Below are 23,810 nucleotides of genomic sequence, written 5' to 3' on the forward strand. Positions count from 1 at the left end.
CTCATTGTACAGAGAAGTGCTAGGATCTGAGGTTCACCGAGGTGCCTTCCACTCTGACCAAGTCCCCACCAGCGATCAGCACCAGAGTGAAGCAGAGTAAAGCCAATAAAGGTTTGAATAACTTAAAATTTTATTCTGAGAAAAAGTACTGTAAAGACAATTTCCCAAGGTCAAGTTTGGATGAGGAAAGGGAGGGCTGCCTGAGCCTTTGCTGGGGTCAGAGCTGGGACTCAAGGCCAGTACACTGTTGGACTCTGCCCATGGGGTCCCAGCCAAGTCTCGTGAGGCCAGAAGGGACCCAAGACCCTGTGACCTAAACGAGGGAGGGGCAAGGAAGAGGCCCAGGCCAGGCCTCCCCTACCTCTGCAACAGGATTGTAGGCACCGTGGGGAGTTGCTACCAACTCCCCCAAGACTAAGAAGGAGGGCTGTTCCCTGAGTCACAGAAAAGGGGTTCACCAGTGCCATCTATCCCAGCGTGGGAAGGACCAAATCCTGGACAAGGAGCCCTGCAGAGCACGCAGGGACCAACCCGGTGAGCAGGCCGAGGGCGCCGTCAGCCCCGAGCTCATCCTTCACTCTGCAGCTTCTTGTCCATGGCCCGAAGGGTGGATTCATCGTGCTCCAACACAGATTGGTCCCTCTGTTCTCACCAGACCCCCAGGGGGTGAGGGGAGCTGGGGAGGCTTCCCCTCCCTCCGACAGCCTGCCTGCCTGTTACCTTCACAAAACAGAAGCGGATATAGTGGTCAAAGTGCTTCTGCTGGGGCACGCTGTAGAAAGACGGACACCGGGATGGCCACCAAGCCCTTGGGGGGAGGAGCCCGTGTCTCAGCGGGGCCTCCCGGCCCAGCAGCCCCGGCTCTCGGGAGGCAGAGGCTTCATGGCGTGGGGGAAGAGCGTTCGCGCCAATGTGCACCCCCAGTGCTATGTCAAGGTCAGAGGGAAAGAATCCCAGAACATCCCACGTCCCTCCTGTGTGCAGAGAGGACATGGAGGCCAAGAGAGGGGTCAGGGCAGAGCCAGAGAGGAAATAAGCCTGAGAATCATAGCTCTGAGCTGGATGACCACAGAGTTAATGGGCCAACTCCTCACTGTACAGATGGCAAGACTGAGCCCCTGGGAGGCCAGGCATTCGTTCTGCCAACCCAGACGCCACCTTTGCTTGCCATCCTGTACCAGGGCTCATGGCAGAGGCTGGGCTGGAGTGTGGCCCCTTAGCTTCTTGGTCAGCCCCGGAGCAGTGCACAGCCTGTAACACCATACGTGGGGGCCCCGGCAGAGGCCCCGCCCACCTTGTTCTTGATCATCCACTTGACGAAGCGTCTGTCATAGGGCTCGTTCGCAGCCCCAGGCAGGTCAGGCATCTTGCTCTCTGGGGGACAGAGGCCACGCTGAGCCCTGGGCGGCCTCCAGCCCCCCACACCCTGCCCAGCCCGGCCATTCCTCACTGAAGTCCGAGATGTCCGCGACGAAGAAGTAGCTGCCCTGGGGGATCACGGGCCTCAGGCCCACAGACTGCACGCTTCGCACCATGTGGTCACGGCTGCGCTGCATGGCCTGCGGCAGCTGCACAAAGTAGCTGCTGGGCTGGCCGAAGTGCAGCTGCTCCCGCTCCAGGCTCTCGGCCACTGCGGCCTGCGGGGGGGTGGGGAGGATGCACAAGCCGGTCAGGCTGACCTGGCCCGGAGCCAGCCGGGCCCTCCCTCCCCCGGGTGCGGTCCCCTGGCCTCCTCACCTGGGCCTGCGTGGGACAGTGGTAGATGGAGTTCTGATGCACCGTGTACAGGTGCTTCATGAGTCTCTCGGGGCCCAGGACCCAGCCCACCTAGACCGCAAACACAGGTGGGGGTAAGGCCTTTCAGGGCCTGGACAAAGGCGTCCTTAATTCCCAGCCACCTTTCCTGCCAGGGGCCACGGGGGTAGGGTAATCCCCTAACCTTGTCGACTCACCTTCCAGCCGGTGGCGCTGAAGGTCTTGCCAGCGCTGCCAATGGTCAGAGTGCGTTCCCACATGCCAGGGAGGCTGGCTGCCCAAGGCCAAAGAGAACAGCTGCTGAGATGGGGCGAGGGGGCAGGGAAGGGGTGGTGGCTGGACCCCAGGGGGCCCTCAGGCTCTCACTCTCAGAGCTCCGATCGTGCTATTTATAGGACTTATTCCAGGTTACCCTCATGACAAGCCTGGGGTGGGTGCCCCTGGTCACATGACCTGTGTGCCTCCCTCCAGACCCTTAGGCCCTAATCATCAGGCCTGCTGCTGACTCCCAGATTGGGCTCAATGCTATCTGTGCCAGGGGAATGGGGCACCCTGGCCAGCCGGGCTCACCAATGCTGATGTGCTGGTGCCCATCGAAGACCAGCCACTGGTAGACCTCGTCCGTGATGCACAACACGTCATGCTGCTGGCACAGGCGGGCTATCAGCTCCAGTTCTGCCTTGGAGAACACCTGTGGGCCGTCCCCAAACACACAGGCCTGCTCAGAGGGGTGAAGGGCACATCCAAACCCAGAGCCTTTCTGCCCCATCCTACTGAATCCCCACAACACTGATCCTGTGAGTTAACGGAAAAAGATAGCCCGAGCTGGTGTGGCTCAGTGGATAGAGCATCAGCCTGGGGACTGAAGGGTCCCAGGTTCAATTCTGGTCAAGGGCACATGTCTGGGTTGGGGGCTTGATCCCCAGTAGAGGGCGTGCAGGAGGCAGCCGATCCATGATTCTCTCTCATCATTGATGTTTCTCTCTCTCCCTCTTCCTTCCTCTCTGAAATCAATAAAAAATATATATTAAAAAAAGAGAGAAAAACATATATTTTGGTCTCTGCCCCTGGTTCCTGGCACAGAGCTCCTGAAACCCTTGTAAATGCCTAAGTGATAAGAGCGCTGGGAACACCTTTTGTTCTAATGAGGCAGCTCTGGGTGGGGTCCTGGGCAGGGCTGGTCCTAGAAAGACCAAGCCGGAATGAGAAGCCTGGATTTTCCAGCCCCACTTTCCTAGAGAGGGAGAGGGGCTGGAAATGGAGTTACTCATTGGTTATGCCTACGTGATGAAGTCGCCGTAACCCCAATCACGTGGGGCTCAGAGAGCTTCCGGGTTGGGCACCCGAGAGGGTGATGCAGCCCTACTCCCTGGGGACAGACACTGCTGTGCTTGAGGCCCTCCCAGGCCTCGCCCTATGGATCTCTTCATCCGGCCGTTCACCTGCGTCCTTTATCACGTTCTTTAATACGCTGGTAAACGTTTTCCCTGAGTTCCGGGAGCTGCTCTAGCAAATTAACTGAACCCAAGGAGGGGGTCATGGGAAGCTCACATTCCCAGCTGCCTGGTCAGGGGCACAGGTGACCACCTGGACTTGGGCACTGGCATCTGAAGTGACATGGGGGCCGTCTCGTGAGGCTGAGCCCTTAGCCTGCGGGATGGATGCTCCCTCCAGGAAGACAGGGTCAGAACTGAACTGAGTTAAATTGTAGGGCACCAGGCAGGTGTCGCAGAATTGCTTGGTGTGGGAAACCCCCCCATCTGGTATCAGAAGCGTGAGTGCGCGAGTCGTGCGTGAGTGTAGGAGACACCCAGGAGGAAGACTGGGTTTTCCTTCACACTGGTTTTGTCATGTTCCCATTTAACAGATGAGAAAACACTCCGAGAGGTGAAGCCACTGTCTCCGGGCCATGGGGAAGTAGGTATGGAGGCACCCAGCCCGCTCCACCACCAGCCCTCTCACCCTCACAGCTCACACAGGCAGCCCTCCTGCTCCAGAGGAAGAACCTGAGGCCCCGAGGCGGCAATCAGTAAGCGTGTGGGCTTGAACCCAGTGCAGAGGGGTCTCCAGAAGGTCTCAGTACCTTTCCCAGGGGGTTGTTGGGTGTGTTGAGGACTAGGGCTTTGGTGCGAGATGTGAACTTGCTGGCCAGCTCCGTGGGGTCCAGCTGCCAGTTGCTGCTGGAATCCAGTTCCCCATCCCGGGTCGGGGTCTGCAAGAGGGCGGCAGTACTTGCTTCCCTGGCAGTCAGTGCTAAGGATCTGACCCTCTTCCCCTGCCACTGTCCCCACCCTCTCCCCATCCTGGAGAAACGGCTTCCCTTCCTTCCTTCCTCCCTTCCTCCCTCCCTCCCTTCCTCACTCGGGTCCAACACAGCACACTCCTTGGACCCCTCTACCCACCCTCACCCCAACCAGCATTCTCACCGGCTTCAGGGGCACAAACACAGGGCAACCCCCTGCCATCAATGTCATGGGCTCGTAACAGTCAAAAAAAGGCTCGATGATGATGACCTGGTACAAGGGTCAGATGAGCTGAGTTCAGTATCACCCTGACCCCTCGCCCCCACCAGGCCCCAGCCCTGCCCCACTCACCTCATCTCCTTCGTCCACCAGGGCCTGGAAGGCTGTGAACAGGGCCCCGTAGGCACCCACAGTCACCAGCACGTTCTTTAGAGGGTCTATCTCCTGTCCCAGCAGCTTCCCAAAGAAACTGGCCAAGATCTTGGTCAGTGGTGGGTAACCCTGCCAGGACAGAGGGGTCAGCCGCCCGGCTCAGCCTCGGCCCGCCCACCAGCTCAGCTGCATCCCGGCAATTCGAGCATCTTCTAGGGGCAGGCCTGGGGCAAAGTCAGCTCCTGTGGGGTGAGTCCTTTAATCTCCCCCGTAACACCTGCCATGACCTGTTCTGTGCCAGCCCAGTGCCCAGGGCTGGGGTATGGTGGGGAACCAGACAGAGCGCGCGCCTTTGTGGGGCACAGCCCAACACAGCCGCCAGAGCAGTGGCAGCTCCACACCTAGAACACCTCCTTTTAAGTTCAAGGCGCACATTCGTGCCATCTGATCCTCCCAGCAACCTTGCAAGAAAGGCACTATTTTTTTTTTTTTAATTGATGTCAGAGAGGAAGGGAGAGGGAGAGAGAGAAACATCAATGATGAGAGAGAATCATTGATCGGCTGCCTCCTGCATGCCCCCTGCTGGGAATCGAGCCCACAACCCAGGCATGTGCCCTTGAGTGGAATCGAACCCGGGACCCTCCAGTCCACAGGCCGACACTCTATCCACTGAGCCAAACTGGCTAGGGCAAGAAAGGCATTATTTGATTCCCACCATTTGGCAGGTAGAAAAACAGAGACCCAGAAGAAGGAAAGGACTTGCCCAAGGTCACGCAGATGAAGTGCAGGAATAGGGTTTTGTGCCACAGCTTTGAAAGGATCCCATTGGGAGAGGAAGACTGGGTCGTACACTCGTTTGCTGAGGACACTTACAAAACCCTCGAGGCTAAGCCAAGTGAGGCAAGAAACTGAAACTAAAGATGGAGAATTTAACCAAATAACCCACTAAACCAGGTTTGACCACATAAAAATGAAAAATTTCTGTACAGCAAAATATACCAGGAGCACACTTGAAAGACAAAGAGAAAAAACAATGCAAGGTAAGAAAATCAGGTAAGATATTTAATATATAAAGAGTTCTTATGAAGCAACAAGATAGAGGTACACACCCAAATGAAAAAATGAGGTAGGTCACAAAAGAAAAAGTATGGAAGCCTGATGTGTATATGAAAGAATAATGACTGAAGAAAAGCAAATGAAAGTAACATTGAAATGGTGCTATATTATAAGAAAATGATGTCACCATTAGCAGGTATTTAAAAGCTTGATAATGCCCGTGGTTGGCAAGAGTGAGACAAAAGGTTCTTCTTTCACCCAAATAATAAACTTTCCTGCCAGCTCTGAGGCCAGTCTGTTGCCGGGACTGTGAGTAAACCTTCCTGTAGGGCAATCTGACAATATCGACCATGTGCTTAGATGCTTATGCCCTTTAGTTCTCTAGTTTTACTTCAAGGGATGTATCCGAGAGAAACACTCACCCACCTGCACAAAGAGACACACACAGAGCTATTTACTGTGACACCGTTCATAACAGTAAGATACCCAAGCCAGCCCAGCAGGGCAGAGCTGGTCAAGCAAATCATGGCACATCGAGGCAATGGAATACTATGCAGCCATGAAAAAGAACGGGGGCTCTTTGGACAGGGCAAGTTGTCATGCTGTTTATGGAAATAAACACGTTACAGAATGTTATTTATAGTCTGAGTCCATTGGTGTTACACACAAGTCTCACACATAGGTATATAAGCATGTGTGTATGTTTTTTTATGTAAGCATTTTTAAAGGTTAAAAGTTTAAAGGTCTGAACACTCTAAGCAAAGTGGCAAATTGTTGGCAGTGGTTGTCCCTGGATGGTGGACTTGGAGGGAACATGCCTCCTGACAATTCCGACGCACACCAACGTTGAAGAACCATTGTTCTACTCCCAGGGTTGGCAAATAGCTACTCTGTGGCCCTTTACAGAAAGCGTTGGAATTTAGAGTCAAATCAATTAGTAGCTTGTCTTTCAGGGCTCCGCTTACGTGTCACCTCCTCCAGGCAGCCTTCTCTGATCCCCCCTTCTTCCTGCCCCATTTTCCTCCATCACCACATATCAACTGCCTTTGTTTTCTGGTGTTTTTTTTTGTGTGTTTTTTTTCCCCTTGGTTTTCGTCTGCCTCTTCCCAGACCATGAGCTGTCCCAGCCAGAGCCCGACACAGAGGACATACTCAGTGAACACTGAACTCTGGCTGGACTGAGTATCCTGGGCTCTTCCCCCTCCTTCCCCGGGCTCATCAGAAGCCTGTGTCCAGGGGCCCGGGAGGGACGGGGAGACTCACAAATGCCCTCGTATATTGGTTGAGCATGAAGTCCCCGCTGACGGCGTGCTGAAAGGCTTCCACGGCGAAGTCTGGAGGCGGGAAGTCGGGGAAGCCTTGTCCCAAGTTCACAGCATCATACTCACTGGCCAGTTTGGTGAACTCCACCCTGGGCAACAAATGGAGAGTCGGCACCAGCCCCTCCCTCCACCCGACCTGGACTTCCACCTGTTTCCAAGGCAGGGTGAGCAAAATGGGCCACCAGGCTGCCTAGTCTGCTGCACAGAGAGGAGGGAGGGGGGCAGTTTGAGGATCAGCCAGACTCTACAGGGAACTTGGGCCTGGCTCCCTCATCCCAAACACCATGGAGCATCGAAGGAGAAGATGGAGGAGGAAGATCTTCGCAAAACACAAAGTTCTGTACACGGGGGCAGTTTGAAAGAAAGAATCTTCCCGTGTTGTGTATAAAAAAAACAGCCAACAATCTTTTTAAGTACAGAGGTGTCTCTATGTTCCAGGCCCAGGTCGGGTGTGGCCGGAAGATCATGAACTCTTCCTCACACGTCTTCCCACTGCATCCATCTATCGCCAGTAACAGTGGGCACGGACCCTCCCATATTTAGAACAAGTCGGTGAAGAAAGGAGCTTAATCTCAGCTTATGTCCAGTGAAGAGCACCTGCATCTTACCTTCCTAGCGTGACTCACTCTGTCCGAAGTGTGAAATAAAACAGCCCCTAAAAAGCCCCCAGCCTGTGCCTGGGTAGCCTATTGCTATCATGCAGTATTTTGTCTTAACCTCCCAAGGCCGTTCGAGAGAAATGAAATTATCTCCCTTTTGCAGCTGGGGAGCTGGGGGTCCGGGCAGGTGTCAGGGGCCCCAGTGCCAGTGCCAAGCGGGGAGAAGCTGAGTTTGGGACCCAAGCCTCTGCTTCAGGACTCGCCTCTCGTGGGCTGTGGCCGCAAACCTGACTGTCCTGGGTTCCGTTGAGTTTCTGCAGACCTAGGACTGGGACCTCCAGCCCTGTCCTGCCCCCACGACCGAGGGGCACCCCCACACCTCCCCGGCGCCTGCCCACTCACCACGGGTTGTGGTCGATCCCTTCCAGCCTTCGTGCATGCAGCCTTTTGGCCATGGTGAGCTGGAAACAGAGCAAATGGAAAGTCAGAGTGGAGGAGGTACTGCAACCTGGGCCTCTAGGAAGACAGGGAGCCGTTCCAGAGCCACCACCTTCAACACAGCCCTGCCCACCACTCCCCAGGAGGAGGCGGAGATCAGCACTCACAGCAGGGCTCCAGCCGCCTCCCCCACCTGCGCCCTCCGCCCTCCAGACTCTGCATTTCAGCAGGCTCTGCCGGTCTTGCCCCCCCTGCCAGGCTGGCTCCACAGCCTATCCATCAGGTTAAAGTTTGACTCAGGACAGGCTGGGGCTGAGGAGCAGGAGCAGGAGGCAGGAGTGGGGGGTGGAGGGGCGGGTGAGAGCAGGGGAGGGATCATGGCAACAGTGACAGTGGCGGCTTCTGTGCACAGGGGACTGTGGCCGCGCTCTTCACTCGCTTCTCAGAACCATCTGGCTGGGCCCATCTTAGAGATGAGAAAACCGGGTGGGAGTGAGGTGTTCAAGGTCACACAACAAGTACACTCAGACCCAGGCCTGTTGGAGATGAGGCCATGTTCTGACTCCGGTGAACTGGCTCCGTTCTGGGGGGCTCAGGCCCTTCTCCAGCCACCCTCCTTCCCCTGTATTCCCTCCAGGGCAGCGTCCTCCTCATCCACAGGTGCCCCGACACCGGCCAGGTGACAGAGCTCCTCCTGGCCTCAGTCTCCCATCGGCAGAATGGGAGCGTGGGCTCGGGGTCCCTCTCTCAGCAGGTTTGTGAGTCTCGCGGCTGGCAGGGAGCAGAGCCAGGTCTCTCATGTTCTCCTGCACCTGCTGTGCTAACAGGGAGCCCCTCCTGTTTCTCCTGGTCTCGCACTGTCCCCACAGCGTCCCTATCAGAGGTGCCATGATAACCTCCCCTCTGCAGATGAAGACATGGGGCTCAGAGAGGTTCAGGACCTGCCCACGGTCAGAGGAGGGGCCGGACAGGACCCTGGTCAGGGCTGCTAGCACCAGGCCCCTGTCCCCAAGGACCCGGGACCCTCTGTAGATGGGCCAGGTTTTCCCATAGCCCGAGAGTCCTGCCAATGTGAGCGATTCCAAGAGAGCCCAGCATGGGGATGGCACCTAGTAGGTGCTTTGCTGACATTGGCACCGTCCCTTCACTGAATCCCCGACACCCATCACCAGGCCTGGCGCTCAGTACATGTCAAAATAGTTTAAATTTTTTATATATTGATTGAGTTTAGAGAGAGGAAAGGGGGAAGAGAGAGAGAGAAAAATATCGATCAATTTGTTGTTCCACTGATTTATGCATTCATTGGTTGATTCTTTTTTTTAAATATATGTTTATTGACTTCAGAGAGGAAGGGAGAGAGAGAGAGAGAGAGAGAGAGAGAGAGAGAGAGGGAGAGAGAGAGAGAGAAACATCAATGATGAGGCAAAATCACTGATCAGCTGCCTCCTGCACCCCCCCTACTGGGGATAGAGCCCGCAACCTGACTGGGAATCAAAACGTGACCTCCTGGTTGATAGGTTGACGCTCAACCACTGAGCCATGCTGGCCAGGCATTGGTTGATTCTTATATGTGCCCTTCACTGGGAATCGAACCCGAAACCTTGGCATGTTGGGATAATGTTCTAACCAACTGAACTACCCAGGGTAGCCAGGGCCAGATTTTCTAAAATAAATGTTTTCTTTTTATGACTAAAAAATGTGGAAGAAAATTACATTTTAGGAGGATATTTATCAATGTGACATGCTGACATCAGTAAAACAGGCTACAAAATAATATGATGTTTTATAAAAAACATACCCTAGCATATATTTGTATATACATACACTTTTTTCTATGACGCTCTATGAGTAGAAAAAAGTTTGGAAGGAAATATATCAAAATGTTAACAAAGGTTCTATATGAAGGGGCAACATTATAGGTGATTTAATTTCACGTGTATGCTTTTCTGCTTCCAGGTTTTTCGCATGGAGATCATACCATATCCAATGGGTTCTGATGTGTGCATTGTTTTGCATTGTACTTTCTCTGAATTTGGATGTCTTACAATCTATAGCACGAGTTTGAATGGCATTTTCCCCCTTCACTTGTCCAAAAAACAACAGTGCACCTCACAATTGATGGCATCCTGGATACAATGATACGACAAATTACTTTTGAATTAGGAATGCATCATATTTAAAAAAAGGCAAAGATGAGTCAGGAACAGTGTGGGGAGAGGGGAATAGAAGTTGGAGTGGGGGAAGTTTGAGGAGGGTTGGGGTGGGAAAGAATAGAGGGGTGCAGGGGCACACAGAGAGAAAAAGGAGGTGAATGCGTTTAGGAAGGAGATAAAAATAATGGGGGACTGCAGAAACTTGGGGTGCTCAAAGGAGTGACCTTCGAGTATGTCACACAGCTCTTGGCCAGTGAGGCAGCAGTGCCTGTTCTCAGGCTGACACATATTGTATTCATTCAGTGAGCGTTTACTGAGCACCGACTGTGTACCCAACATGGGCTGGGCGCAGCGGGTGATGGGGAGGCAGCAGCACCAAGCAACCATTCAGATGCAGAGCTACAAGTGCTAGATTAGAAGCAAAGGCAAGGGAGGGACCCGCATTCAGGGTGCAGTCAGGGAAGGCTTCCTGAAAGAGGAGGCTCATGCGTGGGTTTGAAGCCAGGACCAAGCCAGATTCCCGGGGCCCTGGGCCACGCAGGCAGCAGAGAGCACTTACAGTCTGGTGCAAGCACCGGCGGAGGGAAGCTCCAGCCTTCTTTCTCTGCAGGGACCCCGCCAGGTGCACAGAGATGGCTGCCGAATTCCTGAACATGCCTCCCAGAGCCTCGGGGCACTGACGACTTCTCCTCCGGGGGCAGAGGAGAAGGGAGCGGACACCCCGGCCCAGGGCTTGAGTCTCACACACACAGCTCTAATGACAACAACAATAAGGGCTAGTATTTATCGAGTGGCCACTGTGCATCAGGCAGAGCAATTCGTGCTCTGTTGTAGGATTATCCCTCAGCCCTCAAAACCACCAGTGACACCCCCACACCCAGCAACCAGGGTGACCCTTTAGAATTGTAAATCACCTCTAATGAAAATTAAAAAAAAAAAGATCCAGGTGAAGATCATGAATAGCTCCTCACATCACAGAGTCAACTCTATGTTCTGACTCTGGAAACACATACCACCTGCCTGTTATCCTTGTGCTAAAATCAAATCTACATCAAATAAGGCCTCTGGGTCATTAACATACAAGGGTCAGAAGGCCCTAACCAGTTTGGCTCAGTGGGTAGAGCATCGGCCTACGGACTGAAGGGTCCCAGGTTCGATTCTGGTCAACAGCAGGTGCCTTGGTTGCGGGCACATCTCCAGTAGGGAGTGTGCAGGAGGGAGCTGATAGATGTTTCTCTCTCATCGATGTTTCTAACTCTATCCCTCTCCCTTCCTCTCTGTAAAAAATCAATAAAATATATATACTTTAAAAAGAGTCAGAAGAACATGTTAAGAGACACCACAGAGATACAATCAGGGAAGGAGGAGTGCCTGATCATGGCTCCAGGGTATCTTTTTGGCCTGATGAAAATGTTCTGAAATAAAATGTTCCAGCAGACTCAGACGGATGGAACTACCATAAAACAAATGACCCTGTTTCTTCAACAAATAAAATACAAGGGAGGGAAAACCTGGGGCACCATATATCAAAAGAGACTTAGCAGACACACATTTAAAAGGTCAAAGCCTATAAAAAGAAGAAAAATATTGGAGGACTCACTGCACATCATTTACTAAAAAAAGCTACAGGAACCAAGAAAGTATGGTACTGGCACAAGGATAGACATATACATCAATGGAGTGGAACTGAGAGTCCAGAAATAAACTCTCACTTGCATGGTCAATTGCTTTTTGGCAAGAGTGGCAAGAAAATTCAATAAGAAAAGAATCACCTTTTCAGCAAATTGTGTGGGGACCACTGGATGTCCACATGCAAAAGTATAAACTTGGAACCCCACCTCACATCATACACAGAAATGAACTCGAAGTGGACCACAGACCTACATGTGAAAGCTAAAATTATAAAACTCCTAGAAGAAAACAGGAGTACACATTTGTGACCTTGAGTTAGAAGATGGTCTCTCATGTACATCAAAAGTACAAGCAACAGAAGAAAAACAACAGATAAATTAGACTTCATTGAAATGAAAAACTTTTGTGCCTCAAAGGATACCATCAAGAAAGTGAGAAGACAACCCATGGTATGGGAGAAAGTACTTGAAATCATAATGTATAAATGACTAATAAGCACATGAAAATATGCTCAACATCATTAGTCATTAGGGAAATGTCCCATTAAGATGCCACTGCAGCCCTGCCTGGTTTGGCTCAGTGGATAGAGCGCCAGCCCGAGGACTGAAGGGTCCCGGGTTTGATTCTACTCAAGGGCATGTACGTTGGTTGCAGGCTTGATCCCCAGCAGGGGGCGTGCAGGAGGCAGCTGATCGGTTTCTCATCGATGTTTCTAACTCTCGATCCCTCTCCTTTCTTCTCTGTAAAATCAATAAAATATATTTTTAAAAAGAATTTAAAAAGGAAAAGAAAAATAAGTTTAAAAAAATCCTCACTTGAGGATATGAAAAAAAAAAAAGGAAAAGATGCCACTGCACACCCAGTAGGATGGCTGCTATAACAAAGACGATGTATAATTGTGTTTGAAGATGTTGAGATATTGGAGCCCTTGTACACTGCTTCTGGAAATGGAAAACACCCTAGAAGTTCCCTAAAATGTTAACTATAGAGCTCCCATTAGACCCAGCAATTCCAACCCTACATATCTACCCAAGAGAAATGGAAACATGTCCACGCAAAAACTTGAACATGAATGTTCATAAGCATCATTACTCGTAACTGCCAAAAAGTGGAAGCAACCTAAATGCTCATCAATTGACGAACAAAATGTGGTAAATTCATGTGATACAATATCAACGAACAGTAAGAGGAAGCGGAGTACACGCTGCAACGCTGCAACCTGGGTGGACCTTGAAACTGTGCTAAGTGAGAGGAGCCATCTCCCGAGGTGACACAGCGTGGAATGTCCCTCCTCAGATAATAATCACACTCAGATAATAATTCAAATTATGTGATTCCACTAATATGAAACAGGCAAACCTACAGAGACAGAGAGTAGATCAGTGATTGCCTTGGTCTGGGTGTGGAGGGGTGGATGGGAATAGGGAATCCCTGATAATGGGTGCGGCGTATCTTTTTGGCCGATGAAAATGTTCTAAAATTAGCTTGTGGTCATGATTGCACAAATGTGAACATACTATGAACCACCGAATAGCACACTTTATATGGCTGAATTACATGGTGCGTGCATTGTTATATCTTAATAAAGCAGGTTTTTTTTTAATTGCCACGGCCAAAAAAAAAAAAAAAAAAAGGCAGTGCCTTGCGGTAGCCATGGGCATGTGTCTCTCTGATGTGACTGAGGGGACAGCTGTGCCCTTAGCACCGAGGCCAAGCCTCCAGGGCTGGGCCTGGACGGCGAGACGGGCTGTAGCTGGCAGACACGGCGCTCCAGGGCTCCCATCGGCTTTGCTGGGACTTTCTGAGAACTGCCCCGCAGTCGGAGCCTCTTCCTTCCAGCCTCCCTCCTTCCTCTTTCCTCGGAGGGGGTCCGGCCCAGCCCTGGAGACGGAGTGGGTGTTTAGGGGCAGGGGGCTGCTCTCGAGGGCGCTGTGGGCACCGGCCCAGTCCTGTGGGAGTCAGGCAGGGCTCCCAGGAGAATGTGGCCTCCAAGCCGGGAGGGAAAGCGTGTCCCGCGGAGAGAGTGGTGCCAAGGCCCCGGGGCGGGAGGGAGCCGGGAGTTTCCAGGAGCTGAGCAATCAGTCCGGCCAGAGTCCACCCGCTCGCTTCTCAGAATTGAGTCAGTTCCCAGGGGCATCCTGAGGAAGCGCTCCCTGGCCCCTGAGGCCAAGCACCAGAGCTGGGAGCAGGAAAGGGCGGTGTGATTGTTATCTGAGGAGGGACAGTCCACGGTGTGTCACCTCAGGAGATGGCGTCAGCGTGCTTCGGCCTCACTCAGCCAGGTCTGAGCCCAGGTCTGAGCCCAGTGCAGGCCACAGTTGGCGCCCTGTGCCTGCTGGGTGTTCTGGGGGACCAACTGGCCCGCCTGCCTGGAATTGAGGGTTTTCTCAGGACAGTGATGGCGAACCTATGACACGTGTGTCAGAGGTGACACGCGAACTCATTTTTTGGTTGATTTTTCTTTGTTAAATGGCGTTTAAATATATAAAATAAATATCAAAAATATAAGTCTTCGTTTTACTATGGTTTCAAATATCAAAAAAATTCTATATGTGACACGGCACCAGAGTTAAGTTAGGGTTTTTCAAAATGCTGACACACCGAGCTCAAAAGGTTCGCCATCACTGTCTTAGGACATGGGATTTGCAGGGGACCCTCCTGGGCGAAGGGGATGCTGGTTCCCTGCGCTGGGAGAAGGCAGGTCGCCGCCCCTGTCCTGGGCCTGATGTCCTGCTGACTCGCCCAGAAGTACTCAGTCCTCCAGGGACCCTCCGCCGCCGCCCAACCACCTGGTTCAAATCTGGGGGTGCCGCTGGCTGGTCCTCTCTGACACCCTCGCCCACATGGCTCCACGTCTATCAATCCTGTCCTTTCTCCTAAAGCGACTACACCTCCTCTGCCCTAAGTCATGCCTTTCTCGTTCTCTGGCTTGCAGTGGGTGGGTAGCAGGAACTCACTCAGCGCCAGGCACTGCGGCACGGACTGAACCCATGTCACCGGAAACAGGTGCTGTCCTCGCCTGCATTGCCAGGCAAGGACATGGTAACCATGATAAAGTAGCAACTACTACGAATATTGAGCTCCAGAGGCTGGAGGAGGGCCTGCACCACCCGCTGCCCCGGCACGGCAGACATGCGAACACTGGACAAGGTCCCTGCTCGTGGCCCTGCCCACTTCCCTGCCACAGTCTCAGCCCCTCAGCCTCTTTGGGCCCTGCTGACTCTTGGGGCTGGAGGTATCCGGGCCACCTGGCTCCATAGAAGGCCAGGCTCACTGCCCTGGGGCTGGGCATGGACACTAGGGTGGGGCTTTCGCTGCAGGAGACCGCCAGGGCGGGGGGCGGTGTGTGTGCCCAGGAGAGTCTGTGGGCAAGGGAGTGAGCATCACTGAACCCTTGGTGCCCACCCAGGCCCAGGCCCTTGGGAGATGATGACAACACGGGCTTTGGTGTCATGAGGACCCCTGCGGTCTGACCGGAGGCGAGTCACGTCACGTCTCCGCATGTCCATTTCCCTCTCTATCAAGGAAATAAAATACGGGAATTCACGGAAAGCAGGTCCCTTAGCGCCTGGCACAGAAAAGGGCCCAGGAAATGGCTGATGTTAACAATAGCTTGGGAACTTTATGAACAGTCATGGAGTGGATATACTATGGCACGAGGGGCTAGATGTGTGTGAACCCGCTCGTGTTTGCTGGCAGGGCTGACTTCTCCATCAGACCTTCTCAGAAGGCATAGTCCAAGGGCCCGCCATACTTTGAGGGGCCCATGAAAATGTTTTCATCTTAATTTATTTTAAAATAAGAAAAAAAGAGAGAATATAACAATAATGAATATATAATAATGAATTCAGCCTGGATGCTATTCATTCTTTACATAGCAACACAGTTGTAAAATATAACTTTTATTTCTTTTCTAACGGAGAAAGGGGCCATGGAAGTCTTAATGTGACCTTGAACGTAGGTAAACCCATGTGTGGCTGTGACTTCACGTGCAAATACGAGCGTGTCACTTGAGCATGTGCACATATCTGTCTGTGTTTGTGAGCATGTGGGTGTGGTGGGGGCAGTTTCCAGGAATTCGAAGGGGAGGGAGAAACCACTGGGGTCCCAGCTAAGGGCAGGGAGGGCACAGGTGGGCACTTGGGCTGCCTTCACCCAGCAACACCGCCCGGTCTTTGACATCCCCCATAGATAGGCAAGGACTTGTCGTGGGTTTGCTGTTCTCGAAGCCGCCAGCAGGGGGCACGCAGAGCCAGCCCTGTCTAGCCGGGGCTCCCGCTGCTCCACACACTTGGGTGCAGGAAGACTTTCCCACGGAGGGGAGCGGGCTGGTATAGATCCACCTTGAGGCCGGACTGCTGGCCTCCAGCCCAGCGTTCTCCCACTGACAGGCTGACCCAGGGACTCCAGTGGGACCTCCTTCACTGGCACTCATTCAACTCATTCAGCCTTTCCCAGGCCATCCGTACCTCCAACTCCCTGTGCCTCACCCCTCCTCTCCAGGAAGCAGGTCTTCCCCGGCCAACCCCTTTCTAGCCCTGAGGTCTGTCCTAAGGGTAATGACCATGGCCTTTTATGTACTGTACACTTTTTCTGTGCCAGGCAGCCTGCCCTGCACCTTACAGGCAGGATTCCATCACTTTTTTAAAAATATATTTCTTTATTGATTTCAGAGAGGAAGGGAGAGGGAGAGAGAGAGAAACATCAATGATGAGAGAGACTCATTGATTAGCTGCCTCCTGCACACCCCCTACTGGGGATCGAGCCCGCAGCCCAGGCGTGTGCCCTGACTGGAATCAAACCCGGGACCCTTCAGTCCGCAGTCCGACACTCTATCCACTGAGCCAAACCAGCTAGGGCATAGCCAATTGATTTTTGAACAAGGGTGCCAAGGTCATTCAATGGGGGAAAAAACAATCTCTTATTCAACAAATGGTGCCAGGACAACTGGATAGCCACATGCAAAAGAATGAAGTTAGACCTCTACCTCAATCCACCTACAAAAATTAATTCAAAATGAATCAATGGTCTTGGTCCCATTCTTGATAATGTCCTTTGATGCACATGTTTTTAATTTTTAGAAAGTCCAAACACAGAGTTTACCTATGACCTAGTGATTCCACTCCTAGGCATATAATGAAAAGAAATGAAGACATACGTTCACACTGAAACTTGTATGTGAATGTTAATAGCAGCATTATTCGTGTAACGAAAAGGTGAAAACAACCCAAAAGTCCTTCAACAGATGCATGGGTAAATTGTAGCATAGCCATACGATGGAATGTTACTTAGCCATAAGAAAGAACATGCTACCATCCCTGCTACACCTTAGATCAGCGGTTTTCAACCTGTGGGTCGTGACCCTTTGGGGGTCGAACGACCCTTTCACAGGGGTCGCCTAAGACCATCGGAAAACATATATATAATTAAATATTGTTTTTGTGATTAATCACTATGCTTTAATTATGTTCAATTTGTAACAATGAAATTGGGGGTCACCACAACATGAGGAACTGTATTAAAGGGTCGCGGCATTAGGAAGGTTGAGAACCACTGCTCTAAAACAATATACTAAGAGAAAGAAGCCAGACCCAAAGGTCACGTATTATATGACGACCTTCATAGGTTACATCCAGAGTAGGGAAAGCCAGAGTCAGAGCAGATTAGCTGCCAGGGGGTGGGGGGAGGAATGTGGAATGTTTGTTGAGGGAGGATGGTCTGTTTTTCTGGGGAAATGAAAAAGTTTTGAAACTAGACAGAGGCAGTGGTTGCACAATGTTGTGAACACACTTAATGCCACCGATGTGTACACTTTATCCTTTTCGCCAGAAGCGTTTTCAACATTTATGTCAATAAACTTGCCTTCAGCATGTTTCCCTGGCTGCATATCTAGAGTTTATATCTCCAGTTTCTGGAACAGTGAATAGTTGAAGTGTCCACATTCCTAGAGTCAGCTATTTATTTAATCGCTGCTTCTACGTTTGATGCAAATTTTTAAAAAAAATGATTTGAGAGACAGAGACACAGAGAGAGAAACATCGATTTGTTGTTACACGTATTTCTGCATTCATTGGTTGGTACTTGAATGTGCCCTGACTGGGGAATCAAACCTGCAACCTTGATGTCTGGGGCTGACGCTCTAACCAACCGAACTGCCCGGCCAGGGCGTGATCCAAGTTCATTCTCAGGGTTATCACTCTGCCTTTCTTTACTGCACTTTCATCTTTGTTGGCCAATCCCCTCTTTTGATGATCTGCGTTTGTAAAATGTCACCTGGGTTTATCTCTGGGAGACAGGCAGCAACACAACTAACTATGTGCTTTGCTGTCTAGAGGTGAACTGAATGACATGCATGGTGACCAATGAATAACAGACTTCGGCCCTAGCTGGTGTGGCTCAGTGGATAGAGCATCCGCCTGCGGACTGAAGGGTCCCAGGTTTGATTCCAGTCAAAGGCACATGCCCGGGTTGTGGGCTCGATCCCCAGCAGGGGGCGTGCAGGAGGCAGCCAATCAATGATTCTCTCTCATCATTGATGTTTCTTTCTCTTTCTCCCTCTCCTTTCCTCTCTGAAGTCAATAAAAATATATTAAAAAAGAAAAAGAAAATAATACCTTTAAAAAAAACAGGCTTAGAAAGAAGTGATGTGGTTGGTCACTGACCATTATGCACACCTGTGGACTGAAGCTCTGGCAGTGAAATCCACACTTTACGCAACTACCCATAGTTAATATAACACAGCAGCTGAAATTCAAACCGTGTTGAGGAACTGGTGTCCCTGGTGCAAAAAAAAATTAATTCTTTAACTAAAAATTAACTAAAGTTAAAATTTATTTTAAGTGGTGGTACCTGGAACTCGTCCATATCAGAACCGTGCAAAGCAAGAACTGCTTAATTACGTATATGTTTGTGCATACGGATGTTTTCAGGGGCACCACTAAATTATTAACCATGGCATTCTTTGGGATTGGGGTCATATAAACTACTATACAGTTTGATTTAAAAAAAACAACAGAGAGACTGAAGCTCTGAAATCAGACAGAACTCGGCTGAAGCCGTTGACTAGCTGTGACTTAGGCAAATTACTAAACCGTTCTGGGAATACTTCCTGAAATAAGAACAATAATATGCCTGCCTCATAGGGCTGTAGCGAGACGTCAATGAGGTAACACATGAAATCACTTAGCGTGGTGCCCGGCAGTCAACGTTCAACAATGTCATCACTATTATTATTAAACATCAGTCCATGGCGAAGTGCAGCCATGCAGGCAGCTGGGGGAGGGGAGGGGGGGAAGCGCTCAGGAGGCCAAACCCGCCTGGACGGCACCAGATGACCCTTAGGACCCTCTACTGCGGCTGCCCAGGCATCTAAGAGCCCAGGCTTCCTTGCTGCCAGGCCAGGGGCTGGTGGCCAGCGGTCAGTGTCCGCCCCAACACATGCCTCCATCAGCCTGAGCAGCTACTGGCCACCTTCTTGGCCAGAAGTCACCATGACTGGTGACCGACAGGTGCATGATCTCTAGGGAAATGCCTCAGTGACCAATACTGTGACGTGAGCCACACCTCCCGTTGGACCAGCCTTGCCAAGCAGCCTGCGTTGATGCCAGATAGAGTCTAATGCAGCGGTTCTCAACCTGTGGGTCTCGACCCCTTTGGTGGTCGAACGACCCTTTCACAGAGGTCGCCTAAGACCTTCCTGCATATCAGATATTTACATTACGATTCATAACAGTAGCAACATGACAGTTATGAAGTAGCAACGAAAATAATTTTATGGTTGGGTCACAACATGAAGAACTGTATTTAAAGGGCCAGAAGGTTGAGAACCACTGGCCCAATGCCTCCTCAGCCTGGACGTTGCAGCAGGCCTGAATCCAGACTCTGCGGTTTCTATGTTCTCTCCTCTTCCGAACATGTCAATCCTTTGCCTTTGACTAGACATCACCCACCTTTGCTCAAGCTGTACCCCTGCTTGGCATGCCCTCCGATCCAATCCTCCTGGCAGGGCCCAGCCCCAGCTCTGCCTCCTCTCCGAAGCTTTCAGTGTCCACCTGGGCCCTTCTCTGAACTCAGAGAGCACCTACTATGCGCCTGACCTCAGTGCTAAAGTCCCTAATCGTCACGGCAGTCTGCTAGGCAGGCATTGCTATCCCTATTGGCTCCCAAGAGGAGAATGAACAAAGCTCACTCAGCTGTGGGAGCGTGAGCTAGAATTCAAATCCTGGTTCTCCTGTCTCCAAAGTCCAACCTCTTTTCCAAAACTCCCTTTCAGGAGGTGGGTGCAGCTGCCTCTATCTGCTCCCCTGCCTGTGGGAGACCCTCGGCCGGCCCGCGGGGACAGGCGCCACGCCTTGTCCAGCTTCCTTCCTGCTTGGCAGCTTTCAAGGGACAGGCAGGTGATTTTGGCTTTGCAGGCTGCCTCACCTCACCAAGTAACTCTATGCAATAAGGACATTTGGTTTATGGAAAGCCTTAGGTTTAAATATTAACAGTGCATGGGTATGCAGGTCACTGTGGGCCAGGACCTGTGCTAAATGCTTAAGTATTTCACACGGGGTATTTGGAGTCAGTTCTGTATTGGGCCCATCTATCCAGAGGCTACAAGGCTGTATAGCGTTCGTGGGCTCAAAATGCCAGGAGCTTCCTAGTTACTGAGAAACACCGCCCACGGCTCTGCTGGGGAGAGGGTCCCATGCCCAGGCAAGGCCAGTCTGTTACCTGAACAATCACAGAAGGTGAACGCTTGGACTCTGGCTTGCACGTGGGTAAACTGATCCCAGCTCCTCTCTAAACTAGTACCAGACCTTGGTCCTCTCTAGGCTCAGCTTCCTCATCTGTCCAATGGGGACAATTACAGTGCAATCACCACAGAAAGCAGTTAGCACAGGTCCTGGCCCACAGTAACCTGCATACCTATGCACTGTTAATATTTAAACTGAAGGCTTCCCCATAAAGTTAGTTAACCCGAGCAGGTTAACAAAATCTCTTGTCAGATACTGAATCCTGTTTTTGGGGGAGGTGGGGGATCTAAAAACCCAGAGTCCCTATAAGGCAAGGGTTTTGTGAAAAACTGTCCCGAGGGAGGTGACAGCCTGATTGGGGAGCTCCGACAAGCACACTGACTTATATATAGGTCCTCCCGGGCTTGGAATTGGCAAAGGAGAAATGACTTCTGGAGCCCAGACTGCAGGTTCTTGGGCCTCCAGCGGGGTTGGTGGGTGGGACTCTGAGTGAGACACACAGTAGGTACCCCGCTCCTTATTCCTCCTGAAATGTCACTCATTAGGGCAGTTTTACACGTGAGGAGGAAATATATGTATATATAGTATTTAGAGAGAGTCACATCAGTTTTACAGATGGAGAAACGGAGGCTCTAAGCAGGGAAATGACTTATGCAAAGTCACAGCCCTAGAAGAGCACAGAAGGACCCCAATGGTCAATTCAAAGCTCGAACCACTGCCCCGGGACCAGGAGGTAAGATGAGCGTTTGGGAACTTTTTCAGGGAGCTGGCAGTGCCCACATCTTGTTCGGGCAGAGTGACTCCTCGCCCACTGCAGCTGGAGTGACCCTGGGCTGCTGGCTACGGAAGGGAGGCGCCATGCCCAGCCAGATGTTCGGCACACTGGCACCCTGAGCACCCAGGTGACAGCAGGAGCCTCCTGCGCTGACACTTCTATTTACATGGGCAGAGTGTCAGCAAGTTGACTGCCACTCTGGGGGCCGAACGAAGGCGGGGGGGGGGGAGGGGTCATCGGTGTGAAGGACTTTCTCATTGCTCTCCCGTGTTTCTTTGTCACCCCCACCTGAATCTAAAACCAGGGAGTCCTCCTCCTTGGAGTTATGGGAGCTAAGTGTGGAGTGGAGGGTGGGAAGCCACAGATGTTGCCATGTGAAGTGATTCTCTCCAGGAGGAAAGAGCCATTCACACAGAAGCCAGACGGAATGTTTCTAAGCTGCATCATCTATCCTGTCAGTTACCTGCAGGTATGAGCGAGTCTCTGCTTGAGCCTTTAGTCCAGGGGTGGGAAGTGTCTGGCCCTCGGGCCAAATAAAGCAAGGGAGGGAAGAAGGGGGGGAGAGAAACATCGATGTGAGAGAGCCCATCGACTGATTGCCTCGGGCACACCCCCCAACTGGGGGCAGGGAGGGAACCTGCAACCCAGGCACATACCCTTGACCATGACAGGAATCAAACCCTTGACCATTCAGTGTGCAGGCCGGCACTCTAACTACCGAGCAACACCAGCCAGGGCTGTTGTCATTTTTTTATTTCACAATCTAAGGTAAGAGGTCAGTACCCCTGACTAAATAGTCAGGTATTGCATGTTTTTAAAATTCTTGCGCCACACCGGTTGAAAATCGCTGCTCCTGCCTCATCATTTCTCCTCCCAGACATCTATGCATCTCTCAGTCACAGATCAACAGGGCCCTTATCTGAGAAGCCCTCTTTGACTCCATCAGGGCCCGAGCCACCGCAGCACCCATCACAGAGGCGAACTGCTGGGGTTCTGTCACTGCACTAGTGAGGCCTTGTGGGGACCCTGTGGGGGCACCTTCCTCTGCTCTTCTCTGTGAAATGGGGCTAATCTGCATGTAAAGCACAAAGCAGGGCAGGTGGGAGCATTGTGTCAGCCACTGTGGCCCTGGTTTTCATTTTTATAGGTGGGGACGTGGGGGTCAGGGCCACTGTGCCGAGGCTGGGAAGGGGCCAGCCTTGGACTCCAGTCTGGAATCTGGCCTCCAATGTTTGCCTGTCTTCATCCTGTTTGTTCCACTTGTTCACTCTGTAAGCAGCCAATAACAGGTAATGGGCACCTGTGTGCTGGGCCCAGGCCCGCCTTGTATGGTTGATAACAAAAAAGCTTCTCTAGGGAGTGGATAGGCCAGAAATGTGGGCATTGTTAGGTCTGATCAAATAACTGAATCGACACCCCTCCCCTGGGAACTGGCTTTTCAGGCCATTTCACTGTGGGCATCCCCTTTGCTGAGACCACATTCCATCCTCTCCCCTCCCGGTCTCCGCCCAGAAAGAGCCCACCAAAAGTCTTTAAAAGCCGCTGACCCCCTCACTGGGCGCTGGAGCCATCCAGGCTCAGCCACCTGGTGTGCATGGATCGAATAAATTCCTAATCCCTCGACATTCTGGCCTCCTGCGTTCCTCCTCCGGCGACCTAACAGGTATTAGTATAAAATCCTCCAGGGCTCACATTCCCGTTCCTCCACTCGCTGGCTATGATATTACTAAGATCCAACCTCTCCCGGCCAGTTTCCGCCCCTAATAACAGGGAACGGTCAGTCCTCCCAGCAGGAGAGCTGAGACCAGGCGCTGGCTCAGCGCCCGAGAGAGGAGCTGTTATCACCGTCACCATCCTCCTGTTTAAATAACCAACCTGTGCACGTGGTCGTAACTTCTTCCCCCTTCCCGGGTACCCAGAGTCCCCCTTCTGCCCGGGGCCACCACGGCTCGCTCCCCGTGCATCTTAGCGGAGGGGCGATGCACACACTCGCCGACACCTAACCCCACACACACGCTCCTGAAACGGCAGCGCCGACCAACGCTGTTCTACTTTTTGCTCCTTTTTTTTTTAATCTAAAGTATCTTGGAAGTCGTCCTGCATTCGTGCGTACTGAACAGTTTTCATTTCAGTAGCTGCACAGTACGCCACCGTATGGATTATTGTTTAACGTGGTCACCGTTACTCTTATTCGGCTGGGAACTGCGAGGACTCGCGATTCAGAGCTGCAGAGCTGGAGTCCGGACCCGGTTCCAGGACCGGCTCTGCTCGACCTTCCGCACCCGTCTACTCCGGGGTGGGGAGGGGATGTGGTGCGGCAGGACCAGAGTGCGGGGCAGCGAGAAGCGCGCGCGATTCATTCCCGCCGGCGGCTCCCGGCGGGGGAGCCTTGCGGCAGCCGATCTGCTATTACAGCAGCACCAAGTGCGGCGCGCACTTTGGCACCATCCAGCTCGGCACCGGTTACCACACCCTCCGGCCTCGGCACTTACGTCGGGGCAGCAATGCTCAGCAAGATCAGCTACTCACCTCTGCGCCCGCCGCTTCTCCCAGTCACCAAGGACTCCGCGAAGGTTAGGACCGTCCCTGTCCCTTTAAAGGGGCCGAGCCGGGGCTCCGCTACTTCCGCCCCCAAACAACATGGCGTCGGCGGGGAGAGGACGGGGGTGAGGGCGCGGACACGGCACCCCTTAAAAAGATGGCGACGCCCTGGCCGCCGCGTTC

General features: G+C 52.1%; 1 protein-coding gene across 3 annotated transcripts; it reads right to left on the bottom strand.

The window, feature by feature from the left end:
- Window positions 1-695: 695 nt before the first annotated feature.
- Window positions 696-23,752, bottom strand: KYAT1 (kynurenine aminotransferase 1). 3 transcript variants are annotated; one of them, XM_023744456.1, is made up of 13 exons: window positions 23,616-23,752; window positions 10,498-10,692; window positions 7,750-7,808; window positions 6,690-6,837; window positions 4,350-4,499; window positions 4,182-4,268; window positions 3,839-3,967; window positions 2,326-2,446; window positions 1,953-2,029; window positions 1,738-1,827; window positions 1,451-1,637; window positions 1,295-1,374; window positions 699-808 (listed from the first exon to the last, which is right to left on the bottom strand). In XM_023744456.1, the coding sequence occupies exons 2-13, from the start codon at window positions 10,591-10,593 to the stop codon at window positions 749-751; spliced, it is 1,284 nt and encodes a 427-aa protein (XP_023600224.1). In that variant the 5' UTR covers window positions 10,594-10,692; window positions 23,616-23,752; the 3' UTR covers window positions 699-748. The 3 variants fall into 3 exon arrangements, with proteins under 3 accessions (XP_023600223.1, XP_023600225.1, XP_023600224.1); XM_023744455.1 differs by having other exon boundaries at window positions 696-1,374; XM_023744457.1 differs by lacking the exon at window positions 10,498-10,692 and having other exon boundaries at window positions 696-1,374; window positions 23,616-23,744.
- Between the last annotated feature and the right edge of the window lie 58 nt (window positions 23,753-23,810).

Source organism: Myotis lucifugus, unplaced genomic scaffold (assembly GCF_000147115.1).
Source record: "Myotis lucifugus unplaced genomic scaffold, Myoluc2.0 scaffold_465, whole genome shotgun sequence".
Taxonomy (NCBI): domain Eukaryota; kingdom Metazoa; phylum Chordata; class Mammalia; order Chiroptera; family Vespertilionidae; genus Myotis; species Myotis lucifugus.